The sequence below is a fragment of the Megascapheus bottae genome, chromosome 21 (genome assembly GCF_031878675.1).
Source record: "Megascapheus bottae isolate mThoBot1 chromosome 21, mThoBot2.hap1, whole genome shotgun sequence".
Lineage (NCBI taxonomy): Eukaryota > Metazoa > Chordata > Mammalia > Rodentia > Geomyidae > Megascapheus > Megascapheus bottae.
Genome location: NC_143529.1, coordinates 12,683,122 through 12,697,121, shown reverse-complemented (window position 1 = coordinate 12,697,121; position 14,000 = coordinate 12,683,122). Strand labels below are relative to the sequence as shown.

The window sequence follows — 14,000 nt, the reverse complement described above, 5'->3', positions numbered from 1 at the left end:
TAACAGAAAGCAGAGCATGGTTGAGGTTAAGGAGAGGCCCCCCCCCACCATGGTATGCTGATAACCCTGAGACTGAGAGCGTTTACCCCTAGCTATTCATGGAGGAAGTGAAGGGTAGCTCGCCTGACAACTTTCAAGATGAACATCTTCCTTCCAAGAATGTATTCGTCATATCATGGCAGGATAGGAGAGGAAAAAGGGTTGTATATAATATGAGGTCAGGACAGAAAGTGTGAGCTCTAGCTTCCTCTTGTGAAAAGCAGATTCACAAACCACTCTTACTGGATCAGTTAGATCCCAAAATTCAGGCCTTCAATTTTGTGTTCTCATTAGATAACAGGCAGAAATTAATAGCCCTTGAGCAAAATAAAGATCCCAGATGTGTTTGATTGGTCAGCACTGTGTTTTTCTTTTCTTTTTGAATTTAACTGCCTTTATACTTTGTTTGTGATCTGAAGTTGGTGACACAGTCTCAGCTCTGTGTTTCCCTTCTATTCTCTTCAAGGCTCCATCAAAGACATGTCTGACTCCCTTTCTTGGCAATCCACAACAATAGCCCTGGGAGAGTTGTTGTTTTGTATGTTACCCAATTAGAAGAGGACAATCTCATTTCACACACATGAACTCTACTTAGCTCGACACCCACTTTACCCACGGCACTCACTGCAGTTAAACGCAGATAGAGATTCTAGTATTTATTTTCTGCTTTTGTGCTAAAAACCCTAGCCTTGAATTTGCCACCTATCACCTTTAGCTTTGGACTGTGCTCATCTAGAATCTTCCTTGTTCATACTTTTCAGCATACTCCAAAACTTTGCAACTCACTCACTAGTACTTGCCCCCTGTCCAGCTCTCCAAGAGAATGAAATGACCTGTGTTGCTTTGGGTTCCCTGAAACATTTCTTGTTAAAGGAACCCATGATGTTCCAGTTGCTTAGCCCTGAGAGGAGATGAATGACACAGTCAGCCTTTGACATAAACAGGACTCATCCAGTAAGTAGCCAAAGAGAAATGCTGGCAACATGTAATTAGCCAGCTGGTCATCTCTATTTAAATCCACCCTCCTCTTTTAACTGCCAAGTTATGAAGAATTAGATATTTTAGCATGCCAAACATAGTTCAAAACCAGATTTTTAAAATCTGTGTTCATGTTGCCTCCTTAGTCTTTAATCAGTTTTATTTATAATGTAGGGGTCAAATAAGTTAATACCTCAAATAAAAGGATGCAGAAGCTTCTGGTCATAGCCAGTTATGGAATCCAAATAACTTTTCCTGAGCTCTTGCTCAAGAAAAACTTGTTGAGTCCCTGAATTATTTTTAAGGCAGAAATATTCAGTATCCTTCTCACAGTCTAGTCCAGCTAGTCAGTAGAGCAAATATTTTTTTTTTCCTTTTGACCGGGGTTGCAAAAGATATGTCTGCTTATCCAAACAGACCCAAAGCAACTGAAAACCATGGCAATACTTGACAAGGCCTAGTCTTATCTTTTTTCACGAATTCTGGAAATCCCAATGTCTTGTTGAGAAGTAAACAATTATTTCTGGAATTTTAATACATACATATGATAGGACCTCCTTTCTTTGGGGTCAGTCTTGCTGAAAACCAGCTTCTCCTGTCCTTCTCCTCAGTCATAATAAGCTCAACTAAACTCAAATGATAGGCATGCATAAACAAGAATGAAACTATGTCATAGATGGATCTGGAAACCATAATATTAAATGAAATAAGCCAGACTCAGAAAAGCCAAGGACACATATTTGCTCTCCTAGGTGGCAATTAGACCTAAAATATAGCTTATAATCAATAAATAATAATTCATCAAAGGAAGTATGAAAATCTCCATAGTTTTGGACATTCTGGAACAAGTAGTCTATGGAGAGAGATCACAGCATAAGGGTCTTGTCATTGTTGCTGTTGTTGTTTGTTTTTGTGCTGGTGTTGATTCTTGAATTCAGAGCCCCATGCTTTTACTTGGCTTCTTGGCTCTAAGCTGGTGTTCTGCCACTTGAGTTATATCTCCACTTCTGGCTTTGGTAGTTAATTGGAAATAAGAATCTCACATATTTTCCTGCTCAAGATGACTTCAAACTGCAATCCAAAGATCTCAGCCTCCTGAGTAGCTAGGATTACAGGGATGAGCTACCAGTACTGAACAAGAAGCCTAAAGTTTCATAGAAATGTTAAGATTCTGTCTGACATTCATCTCCATCTAAGCAATGTACCATTCTTCTGGGATTTCAGAAAAAATTACTCTCACAAAAGAATAGCTTATCAGAACTATTCTACCTTGAGGAATTCATTCACTAAGATCATTTTCATTTTCTTACTTTTAATTATGCTTGCCAATGATTGTCTTCTTTTACTCTTCAAGTCCCAAATCCATAGGTAATTTATAAAGTTTGTAATGTAACCACATAGGAGAATTTAATCTTCATCAAATATGCCACTAGTTTGTATGGATTTTATTGGTCCAACGTTAAAAGACATGGTCAAGGGGCCGGGAGTTTGGCCTAGTGGTAGAGTGCTTGCCTAGCATGCACGAAGACCCGGGTTCGATTCCTCAGCACCACATACATAGAAAAAAAGACAGAAGTGGTGCTGAAGCTCAAGTGGTAGAGCTCTAGCCTTGAGAAAGTCCAAGGACAGTGCTCAGGCCCTGAGTTCAAGCCCAGGACTGGCAAAAAAAAAAAAAAAAAAAAAAGACATGGTTAAGATAATTGCAGACTAGTCTTCATTGTTTCACACAAACCCTGTTAGAGCCAACACATATTTTTCTGTCATTATTTCAAGGAGGAGAAGAAGGAGAAGGAGGAGGAGAAGGAGAAGGAGAAGGAGAAGGAGAAGAAGAAGAAGAAGAAGAAGAAGAAGAAGAAGAAGAAGAAGAAGAAGAAGAGGAGGAGGATTAGGAGGAGGAGGAGGAGGAGGAGGAGGAGGAGGAGGAGGAGGAGGAGGAGGAGGAGGAGGAGGAGGAGGAAATACTTGGCTTTTTTAGTGGTAAAGTTTTTCATGTATATGTATCAGAGTCAGATGCTAAGTAAAGACCAGGGGGTAGAAGCCAGTCTTGAGGATCTAATCTGGTTAAAATGTGGTCAAACTGGATTAGCTTCAACCCCAATCCAATATCTCTGTAACCTTATAAGAAGAGGAAAGCTTGGACCATATGATCTTTCTCTACCACTCTTGGGCATATAGCTAAAGGAACATAAGTCAATATCCAATAGAGGCTCATGAAGTGTTTATAGGAACACTTCACAATAGACAAGCTATGCACTCTGCCTTGATGCACAGCAACTGATAAAGAGATTTAAAAATTGTGATACATATACACAATACACTATTATTTAGCAATAAAGAGAAATGAATTTGTCTTTGCAAGAAAATGGATGAGCCAGGTTGTAGTTATCATAGCTACTAAGAAGACTAAGATCTTTTTTTTTCTCCCCTGGTGACTTATCTCTTGTCATAGTATGTGATTTTGGTACCTGATATATCATTTATATGATTATCTGAGTTAGGGAAGGAAAATGGTGAGACAAAGAACAAAGGCTGAACCATTATAACAGCAATATAACATGTTGGAAGTGAACTTGATAACTTGCTGGGAGGGTGAGAGTGGGGGGGAGTAGTGGGAGAAGAATGTGAGAGGGGGTAACAATGCTCAAGAAAAAGTATACTCATGACCGTACATACGTACATAACTGTAACCCCTCTGTACAACACCTTGACAATAAAATCAATTTAAAAAAAAAAAAGTCTGAGATCTGAGGATCATGGTTCAAAGCCAGCCTGGGCAGGAAGGTCCTAAGATTCTTATATTTAATTAATCACCAAAAGCCAAAAGTGGAGCCATGACTCAAGTGGTAGAATGCTAGCCTTGAGCATAAAAACTAGGAGACAGAATCCAGGCCCTGAGCTCAAGCCCTAGAACACGAAAGAAAAAAAAAAAAAGGAAGACAGGAAGGAAGGGAGGGAGGGAGGAAGGAGGGGAGAAAGAACAGTCAAGAATAGTGTTGAGTAAATAAGCCACGCTTAGAAAGACAAATGACTTGTTTCCTCTCATTTGTACCTTTAAATAAAAATAATAATTTAAATAATGGTAATATAACATGATGAACCCACTGGAAGAAAGAAAAGGAAAAAAGAAAGAATAATAGGGAGAATATGATCAAAGTGTGTGTGTGTGTGTGTGTACTTTGTAAATATATACTTTATAGATATATGTCATCAAACTCCATTATATGCATGTATGTAAATATCATAATGAAACCCTTTATATAATTAATTTATGCTATTGTAAAAATTCAAATAATTGTGTTAATATCCAGAAACAGAGAAGGAAATTTGGACAACAGGACACAGGTCAAAAAGGAGACCCATACAGAAGGAAGAATGAAGATGGCAGTAGAGTGATTGTCTCGGATTTCTGGCAACTTGAATTGAAAAACACAGAGTTGTCCCCTTCCTTGGAACCCTCCAGAAGGACCCAACCTAAACAGAATCTTCCTTTTGGACTCCTGGACACCAGAATTGAGAGAGAATAATTTCTTAAATCATCCAGTTTGTTATACTTTGTTAAAGTAGCACTGGGAATCTAATACAATTTCTCTTTTGGAGAAATTACTGGATTCATTTGGCAAACATATACTCAGCACCTATTGTCTGCCAAGGGGACGTGCTGGTTTTATAAAAAGCACCATAAATAAATCACAGCTTCTGCAGTTCTGTGGCTCTTATAGCCTGGTTGAGAGCTGATGTCACTGAAGCCCAGGCCTCTTGGGCTGTGAAGGAAGTAGGGAGAACACTTATTCCAGTTCAAGGAAGGCATCCTGGAAGAGATAGAGATAATGGCTGAGGGGAATCTTGAACTATGCACTCCCTAGAGGAAAACTACAGGCCAGAGGAAACAAACAGCTTCTGCTCTCCCACACCCATCTCTAAAAGCAGCCTCTTCATGCAGCAAAAAGATTTACATGACAAAATTAAAGGCACTCACTTTCTCCAGGTGCTTTTCCACAACCTGAAGTTGCTTTTTCTTTTCTTTTGTTTTTGTTTTTTTCTGCCAATTGGACTTTATGGAGGGGGGGGTACATTTCTTTTTAGGATTGCTTTGGGAAAAGAGGGTTTTTTTGTTGTTGTTATTTGTCCTTTGTCTCTAGAGGTCATAGAATTGGACGTATTAATGCAATACTATTTATCTTGATAGATATTGCTGCTGTTGAAACACTAAATGCTTTGAATCCAGATTATACAAAGTAAGGCACAAGCTCTTCCAGAAAGGAGAATTTATTGATTGGGTCCTTTCCATGACAAAGGTATTCTATATGTAAAATGAGAAAAGGCCAAAAGAAAAATGATGCACTGACAAATTTGAAAATAGAAAAGTAGAAAGGTGATTTTCTTTTCAAAAAGACTCATCGCCTTGTGGTCCAAAGGATATTTCCCTATTAGCGTTTTGATGGATTTCTTACTACATTGTTTTTAGGCATAGTTTTTATTTTGTTTCTTTGTAGTCCAGTCTTGTATATAGCTTTTTACACACAGTATTATAGCATAAACATTTCTGTAAGCCTTTAGAAACTCTTTATAAATATAATTTTAATGGCTATATAATGCTTGGTTGTATAGATGCCATAGTTTGCTTAAAAAGGCCTTGAGTTGGCCATTTAGGTTAGAATAGAACTTTTAAAATAGCATTCAGATAAACTCAGTGATTTCACTAGAGACTGACGGTTGTCTTCTTAAGGAGAGACCATTTTATCATCAGGAAGTTGACTTTAAAACAAAACAAAACAAAAAGACAAAGACATTCACAAGGTCAGCAGTTTTTCTCCAGCCCCTACCCCTCACCCCCCTATAATTTTCCCTTCTCTGGCCTGTAGCTCTCCCTTGTTCTAACAATTAAGTTTCCTGGTAAAGCTGGGAGTGAGGTAGTGGGTTCTCTGGGGCTTCAGCTCTGCTCAGGCCAAATATTGACCAAGTCTCCCTCTTGTTCTGGCTCCTGAGGAACAACACACAGTGTCCTCCAGACTTCTACTTCACAGTTCATTCTACTTTGCCTTGCTCCTGATCTGGCTTAGGATCCAAGCAGAGCCTATATTTATTCAAATACTCAAGCCTCTCTCTCTCTCTCTCTCTCTCTCTCTCTCTCTCTCTCTCTCTCTCTCTCTCTCTCTCTCTCTCTCTCTCTCTCTCTCTCTCTCTCTCTCTTCTCACACATACATACATACCCATTGTGTTTTTGTGTTAGTCCCTACATTTTTGTTTCTATTTTAGCAACTTTCTCAGTCCATATGTATTACTATAATGAAATACTTCATGCTCAGTAAGTTATAACAAAAGATTTTATTGCTCACAGTTCTGAAATCTAGTGAGTCTGAGAACAAACCACCAGGAAGTCTGGTGTCTGGTGGAGCCTGGCCTCTGCTTCCCTGGGTAGCATTCTGAACCCTTTTTTATAGGAGTATGAATTTCATAAAGGCCTAATCACCTCTTGGCCCTACCTCTCTTGGTGTGTGTGTGTGTGTGTGTGTGTGTGTGTGTGTGTGTGTGTGTGTGTGTGTGTGTGTGTGCTTTGCCAGTCCTGGGGCTTGAACTCAAGGCTTAAACACTGTCCCTGAGCTTCTTTTGTTCAAGGCTAGCACTCTACCATTTGAGCCTCAGCACCACTTCCAGCCTTTTCTGCTTATATGGTCCTGAAAATTGAACCCAGGCCTCCCTGCATGCTAGGCAAACACTCTACCACTACGCCACATTCCCAGTCTTTCAATTCTATCATCTTGTGGTGTTTTTGAGTGTCAACATAAGAACATTGAAACATACATTCAAACCTTAGCAGTAACCAATGTCCTATGGATTGATGCCCTCTCCCTTGCATCGTCTTGATTCTTGATACCAGAATCTCTTGCCTATGTTTATTTTACCTGATGTCTTGAGCGTCACTTGCCTTTGGGGACATCCAGCTCATTGAATCTCTGAGGACAAACGCTGCTGTGCATTGCTCTCCTAGTTCACTGTTGGCTATTAGACAGGCCTGCTCAACAAACTTCAGTGGTCCCTTCCTCGTTCCTTGACTTATGGCCACATCCCTGTCTCCTTTTGAAATCACTTTGTTGTCCCCTCTTCAGTGTCAAGACTGAACTGCTTTCTTTTCTTTTCGTTTTTTTGCCAGTCCTGGGGCTTGAACTCAGGGCCTGGGCACTGCCCTTGGACAATTTTTGCTCAAGGCCAGCACCCTGCCACTTGAACCACAGTGCCACTTGTGGTTTTTTCTATGTATGTAGTACCAAGGAATCTAACCCAGAGCTGGATGCATGCTAGTCGAATACTCTATGACTAAGCTAAACTTTTGGACCACTGCTTTCTTCTTATAAGAGCAAGTGTAGCTAGGCACCAATAGCTCACATCTGTAATTCAGAAGGCTGAGATCTGAGGATTCCCCAGCCCAAGCACAAAAGTCCATGAGACTCTTATCTACAATTAGCCACTAGAAAACTGAAGTGGCACTGTGGTTCAAGGGGTAGGGCAGTAGCCCTGAGCTGAGAAGCTCAGGGACAGCTCCCAGGCCCACAGTTCAAACCCATGACCAAAAAAAAGAGCAAGTGTGATAACATTTAGGGCATACTTGAATAATCCAGGATAATTTCATATCAAACACCTCTAATCAATCAAGACTATTTTTCCTAATGAGATAACAATCCTAGAGATTAGGACTTATCATCTTTGGGTGGCCATTATTCAGTTTATTTATCTACCTCAGTGAAAATAAGGCTATTCATGATCTTAATCTAGCCATGCTGTGGTGAATAGTCATGTCTCACACGTGCAATTACAGAGTGCTGCTCCTGTTCTTAATGGGGATATTATATAATATGTACTATGGACTCTGGTCCTCCTTTCTAAAATCAAGCAGATTCCGTATCTTTCCAAAACATACTTGGTCCTAAGCGTTTGCGGCTTTAAATACTCCAGTCTCAGAAACACCAGTCCTTGCCACTGCATAGCATGTCATTTACACATCAGTCCTCTCAAGTCAACAACGTGGGTATCATTAGCACTGTTTTAGAGCTACGATATTTGAAGGGTTGAGTTTCTTACTGTATTCCTACATTAGACAGGAGCAAAGACTAATGCGCATTGAGTTCATAAGGCCTGCCTCCCAAGAGAGAGACAATTTGAAGTCAATTACTCTAAAGCCTACAATTTGAATATTTTTACTGACAAAGGTTAGAAATAGCACTTTGATTCTTACCAAGTGATAAAAAAAAAACAGGCTCTCAGCCAAAATAAAACAAAGCACAGAAGAGACATACATAAATATTGTCTAGAAACTAAAGGCATATACTAACTTGCCTTTTGATTTTTCTGTATTTTTTAAATTTATGCATTATCTAGTTCAGGGGTTTTGGAAGAAAAACCTGCAGTCATATAGAAATTCACATTATGTGGCAGGAAAATCACATCATTTGTGAACATTATAAGGATAATGATGGTTTTTTTTTTTCTGGGGTTGTCATAGGAATGAAGTATGTGAAATGCCCAACATGGAGCCTTCATAAGCATGAACCATCTTCCGTCTTCTGTTTCAACTTCTTTCCTCCCCACAGTTGAGTCTTCTGAGACTCAGTAACCCCAACCCCCAACCTTTCCCAGCTTGATTAAATGCTTGGAACTACAACTAAGCATACCACCCTCTCTGGAACGTACATGCATCCTTGTCAACCTTTGGCAGGGCCAATGTGTGAGCCTTCCACATTCATCCTGCTTTTCATGTATCTCCACCCAAACATTCCCATGGTACTGTACTCTCTCTATAAGAAATACAAATAAGCTCGGTACTTACGCCTATAATCCTGCTTACTAAGGAAGTTGACATCTGAGGATCCTGGTTCACAGCCAGCTTGGCAGAAAAGTCTGTGAGACTTTTATGTCCAATTACGCACACACATACACACACACACACACACACACACACACACACACACACACACACACACACACACGCTGGAAGCAAAGCTGTGGCTCAAGCAGTTGAGCACCAACCTTGAGTACAAAAGCTCAAGGACAGCACCCAGGACCTGAGTTCAAGCCCCAGGACCAGCTTCCACACCCACAATCCACTTAAAAAGAAATGAAATACATTGTCAAGTCTCTATAAGAGATTTGAAATTTTCTATGGTGTCAAATATCCTCATTTCTGAAGCCTCATGTTATCCATTAATTAACAAGTATAAATGCTAATCACTTTCCCTAATGTCTCTTTGTTGCTTTGTCATTTTTGATCTCCTCCCAAGTGTTCCTTCCCATCATTCTCTCTTCAGAGGTACTAAGTTTTCCCCAGCTTTTCATTCTTCACTCCTGATCAGGTCTGAACTGAGACATAATATTCCCCTAAGGGCCCTGAGTCACCTTAAGATACTCTCTCAAGGGAGGCGTATCTTGTTCCTAAATCTGGAAGTGCAATCTGCATTCTCCTAGTTCCCAACACTATTTCCAGATTACCATTAGGTCTCAGCCTTCGTGCCATACTCTTCTAAGGCTCTGAGGAAATAACCAGAAGCTTATTAAATGGTGCAAATGAAAAGGTAGAGTAGCTAGCTGGCCTATAGGATTCATATCTGAATTGATATCGTTTTTATGTGATGTTAGCTACCCTTTCTTCAAGCCGTTTGCTACAAGGTGTAAATGTCTAACCAACTTTGGCATCGAGTCCACAATCTCAACTCTAACCCGAATTTCCACTCCACCTCACTCACTCCACTCGCCTTATCCATGGCCTTTCTGCCACACATCTAACTACCGCAACTGGCCCATTCTGGAATCTTGAGCACCCACATCCAGAATTCTCATGTTCCTCCAGCTCCTTCATCCACATTCCAGTCGTGGCACCAATCCCTTTTACTGTCCTCACTTCCATCCCTATCCAGCCTCCACACCTGCAGCCCATAGCAAGTCACGTGTGCATTACCTGCATGCCTCCCTCTCTTCCTAATCTCAGCTACTTCCTACATTGCACCAAAACTCCCACTCTGGGCCATCCCCACACATCTCCTCTGGCCACTACCTTGATTGCTGTCTTCTAAGAGGGGAGAGGGGGGAGAAAACATAACTCTGCAAATGTTTGCCATTCAAAGTTCATGTTCAATGAACTCAGCTTCTCCCTTTTTCTAGTGGGCAATTATTTTAACTGTCTTAGTCAGCAACTTCACCTATTTCCTAAGCAATTAGTTACCAAAACTTTTAACTTTCTCTTTCAATCCCCAAGGCATATTTTTCTCCCTTCATTCTCATCATTTGTTTTCTTTTCACTGAGTCATCCCTTCACTGAGGAGAAAGGAAAAAGAAGAAAAATAGAAAGTATTCACAGTCACCTCAGCATCTCCACCACTTTCTTATATCTGCCATAATCTAGAGCTTCAGAAATAGAATAATCTGGCCTGTGGTGTAAAGTCAAGACTTCCACCTGTCTTCTTAATTCTAATTTCTTGCTCCACTGATTATCACTTCTTTATATTTCTCACCCTTCCCAAAAACCTGCTGCTGCCGCCGCCATCATCACCTCCTCCTCTTCCTCCTCTTCCTCCTCCTCCTGCTCCTCCTCCTCTTCCTCTTCTTCATCCTCTTCTTCTTCCTCCTCCTCCTCCTCCTCTTCTTCTTCTTCTTCTTCTTCTTCTTCTTCTTCTTCTTCTTCTTCTTCTTCTTCTTCTTCTTCTTCTTCTTCTTCTTCTTCGGAAACCTCTGCCTTGCAGTCCTCTTTCACTTACCCTCTTCTCTCAGGGTGATCAGTCCATACCAAATCCAATTTCACCAAGAACAGGACCTAAGGACTTTCTAACCCAAATGACACTCCTCCTCCTCCTGGTCTCCCAAAGCTTATACAGTCTTTTCATCAAAACATCAGGAAAAAGCTGCATTAATAAGGAGCTCACACCTTGGCCTCAAATATGGCAGGGCAGATGTTCCCAGGACTGTGGGCAGAGCTTTGATATGCAGGTTAGGATGAGCACACACTGCAAGTAAGATTCTTCTTAGACAGGCTGCAGCTGTGCATCAGAAGAAAAGGGGGTACACCCTGGCAGGGCTGCTGCATTCTGGCACGTAACCCCAAAGTGGGACTGCAATGAGGGTATTTTAAGGATTAGACGAATTCTAAATTGCAACCTAGAGTTCCAGGTCATTATGACATGAAGTATTTCAAGACTGGAGAATGAAATGTATTACTTGACAGTCTGTTAGCTTGATCTATAAGATTTTCCCATAAAAATAATATTTTTGGCATATTTTATTTGATGGTAGCTTAATGTAGCAAAGAACATTAGGTTTCCAGATCTCTGAGGATAACACTATTTCAGTTTTTTTAAATGTTTAATTATGTCAAAACATACATGGCACAAAATTTTTTTTAATTTTTTTACATGATATTTGCCAGATAGAAGGTGCATTACTTCACAAACATTGATACCCCTTCTCATGTTTTTGTCCCCATTTCCCTCCCCCCACCCCCTCCCTCACCTTGTTTTCCCCCCTTACCTATCTGATTTCAAATAAACAAACATATATATAATATATCAGATAACAAGGTAAGATACTGTAACAATATGAGATAACCAAGGGACAACAAAAGAGATGAGAAATAACGTAGTACATTAAGAACAACAATCACAAATTATATAGTTCTTGTTTCCATATCCTGAAGGTCCTTTCATTTAGCCTCATCCTATATGGCCTTATGTATCTAGTTTTTGCCCTATTATAAACCTCTGCTAGGAGAGTCCAAAGTTTATACTAATTATGACAAATGAGGGAAACCATTGAGCCTATGTTCCTTTGAGTCTGGCTTATTTCACTTAATATTTTTTCCAAGTCTTTCCATTTCCTTACAAATGGGGTGATGTCGCTCTTTCTGATGGCAGCATAAAATTCCATTGTGTATAAATACTACATTTTGTTGATCTAATCATCTACTAAGGGGCATCTGGGTTGGATCCATATCTTTGCTATAGTAAATAGTGCTGCAATGAAAATCATTGACATGGCACAAAAATTTTCAACTTGACCTTTTTTATTTTCATCAGTACTGGGGCTTGAACTCAGGGCCTCATGTACTCTACTACTTGAGTTACACCAACTACCCTTTGGCTTTATTTTTCAAATAGTATCTTGAGCTATGCCTGTGTTAGCCTAGACCACCACAATGCTCTTTCTTAATACTCCCTTGTTACTGGAATGACAGAAAAACACCACTACTCCTAGTATTTGATTTGTTAACATGTAAACTTCTTGCCCAGAATTGGAACTGAAATCCTCTCAATTCTGTTATCCAATTAGCTATGACTACAGGCATGAGTCACCAAGCCTAGCCTCACCTTGATTTTTCTCAATGGCGTTAAGTATGCTGGTGTTCTAATGCTATCACCACCATTGTCTTTTCAAGTTCTAAAACTGAAACTCTGTATCCATTAAACAATTCACTACTGTTTTCTCCACCTAACGCTGCCTAAGCACTGTTCTCTTTCTAGAAATTTAGTCACACAGTGGTCATTAAGTGGATAATGTGTTTGGCTTTTTTTTCCCCTTTTCTGTCCTTTCATGATTGGCTTAATTTACTTTGTGTCATGTCTTCAGGGTCCACCTATTGACCCTGTATTATATATATATAGTTATATATTATATATGTATGATGTACATTATATATCAAAATTTCCTCCCTTCTTAAAGTTGGAAAAGTTCTCATTGTTTGGCTATACCATATTTTGTTTATCCTTTCATCCCTTGACAAACACTGAGAAGCTTCCATCTGTGGTTCTTGTAATAAATGTTTTTTATAGGGGCCGGGAGTTTGGCCTAGTGGTTAAAGTGCTTGCCTAGCATGCATGAAGACCCAGGTTCGATTCCTCGGTACCACATACATAGAAAAAAGCCAGAAGTGGTGCTGAGGCTCAAGTGGTAGAGCTCTAGCCTTGAGAAAGTCCAAGGACAGTGCTCAGGCCCTGAGCTCAAGCCCAGGACTGGCAAAAAAAAAAAATGTTTTTTATGGATATGGGTATACTGATATCTCTTCAAGGCCCTTAATTGTAATTTTTAAATAGACTCATCATGGTGCCTCTATTTGTTTCAGGCTCCAAAAATGTTAAAAGCAGGACTGTGTGAGATTAAGTATTTCAATTTACCAAAGATGCCAACTGGCTTTTCACCTTAGACATAGCTCCGGTGACTCCATGGAAGCTCCCAGGCAAATCTGCAGGGAGAGTCAGCTGGGAGAAATCCAAAGTGATTAGTGATATCTGCTATGGACATATCAACACTTTTGCTGGCCTAGTCATAGCTCTTCATTTTATGTGGGAGAAAATTGGTGTCAAGAAAAGTTAAAGTATTTCCTGCTCTAGCAAGGGGCAGATAAAGTGAGAACTCAGGTCCTCTGATGCCAGGTCTAAATATCTCTTTTAGAGTACAGGAAGTAGAGCAACTTATCTTCAGAAGGCATAAGGAAAAAAAAATGTCTCAAGTTCTCACAGAGATGCTGGGCTTATACTCAGAAAAAAAAGATATAACAATGGAATAATTAATTTGAAAAGATGTCATGTGAGAAAAATGCAGAAATGGGTTTTCTAACAAAGCCTACAGTGTTCTGAATTAAGGAGAAATCATTCTGTCTTAATTTTAATGAAAAGGATGTGAATAATCAGTTTGGAGACACGAGGAATTATTTGAATAGAAAGAGTGAATTTGAAGAATTTAAATGATGATAAACTAGGCTGTGGAAATGGGCTATTTGAAGGGAAGCTATATAAGCTATTAAAAAAAAACCCAATAAAGTTAGATTTATAACAGTGCCTTTTCAGAGTTGATATGAAGTCTAAATTAACATATGCTAATTTAGGGGCTAGCAAATGCTTAGTATTTTGTAAATATTTCCTGTTGTTATTAAGCTAGACATTAGTCATTGACAAGGAAGATTTTCCTATTTCCATCACAGACCTGAGCCTGTTCCCTGTAGAATTATT

At 39.7% G+C, this 14,000-nt stretch overlaps 1 protein-coding gene across 1 annotated transcript in view; it reads right to left on the bottom strand.

Annotated features, from left to right (window-relative positions):
* The window catches only part of Cd28 (CD28 molecule), a 105,946-nt gene extending 95,397 nt beyond the window's left edge, over positions 1–10,549 (bottom strand). Inside the window, exons 1-2 of the mRNA XM_090355213.1 lie at positions 10,518–10,549; positions 9,753–9,932 (exon numbers count right to left, since the gene is read on the bottom strand). Of these exons, the coding sequence (XP_090211339.1) occupies positions 9,753–9,932; positions 10,518–10,549 (212 nt within the window). The remainder of the gene's footprint in view (positions 1–9,752; positions 9,933–10,517) is intronic.
* Positions 10,550–14,000: the final 3,451 nt, after the last annotated feature.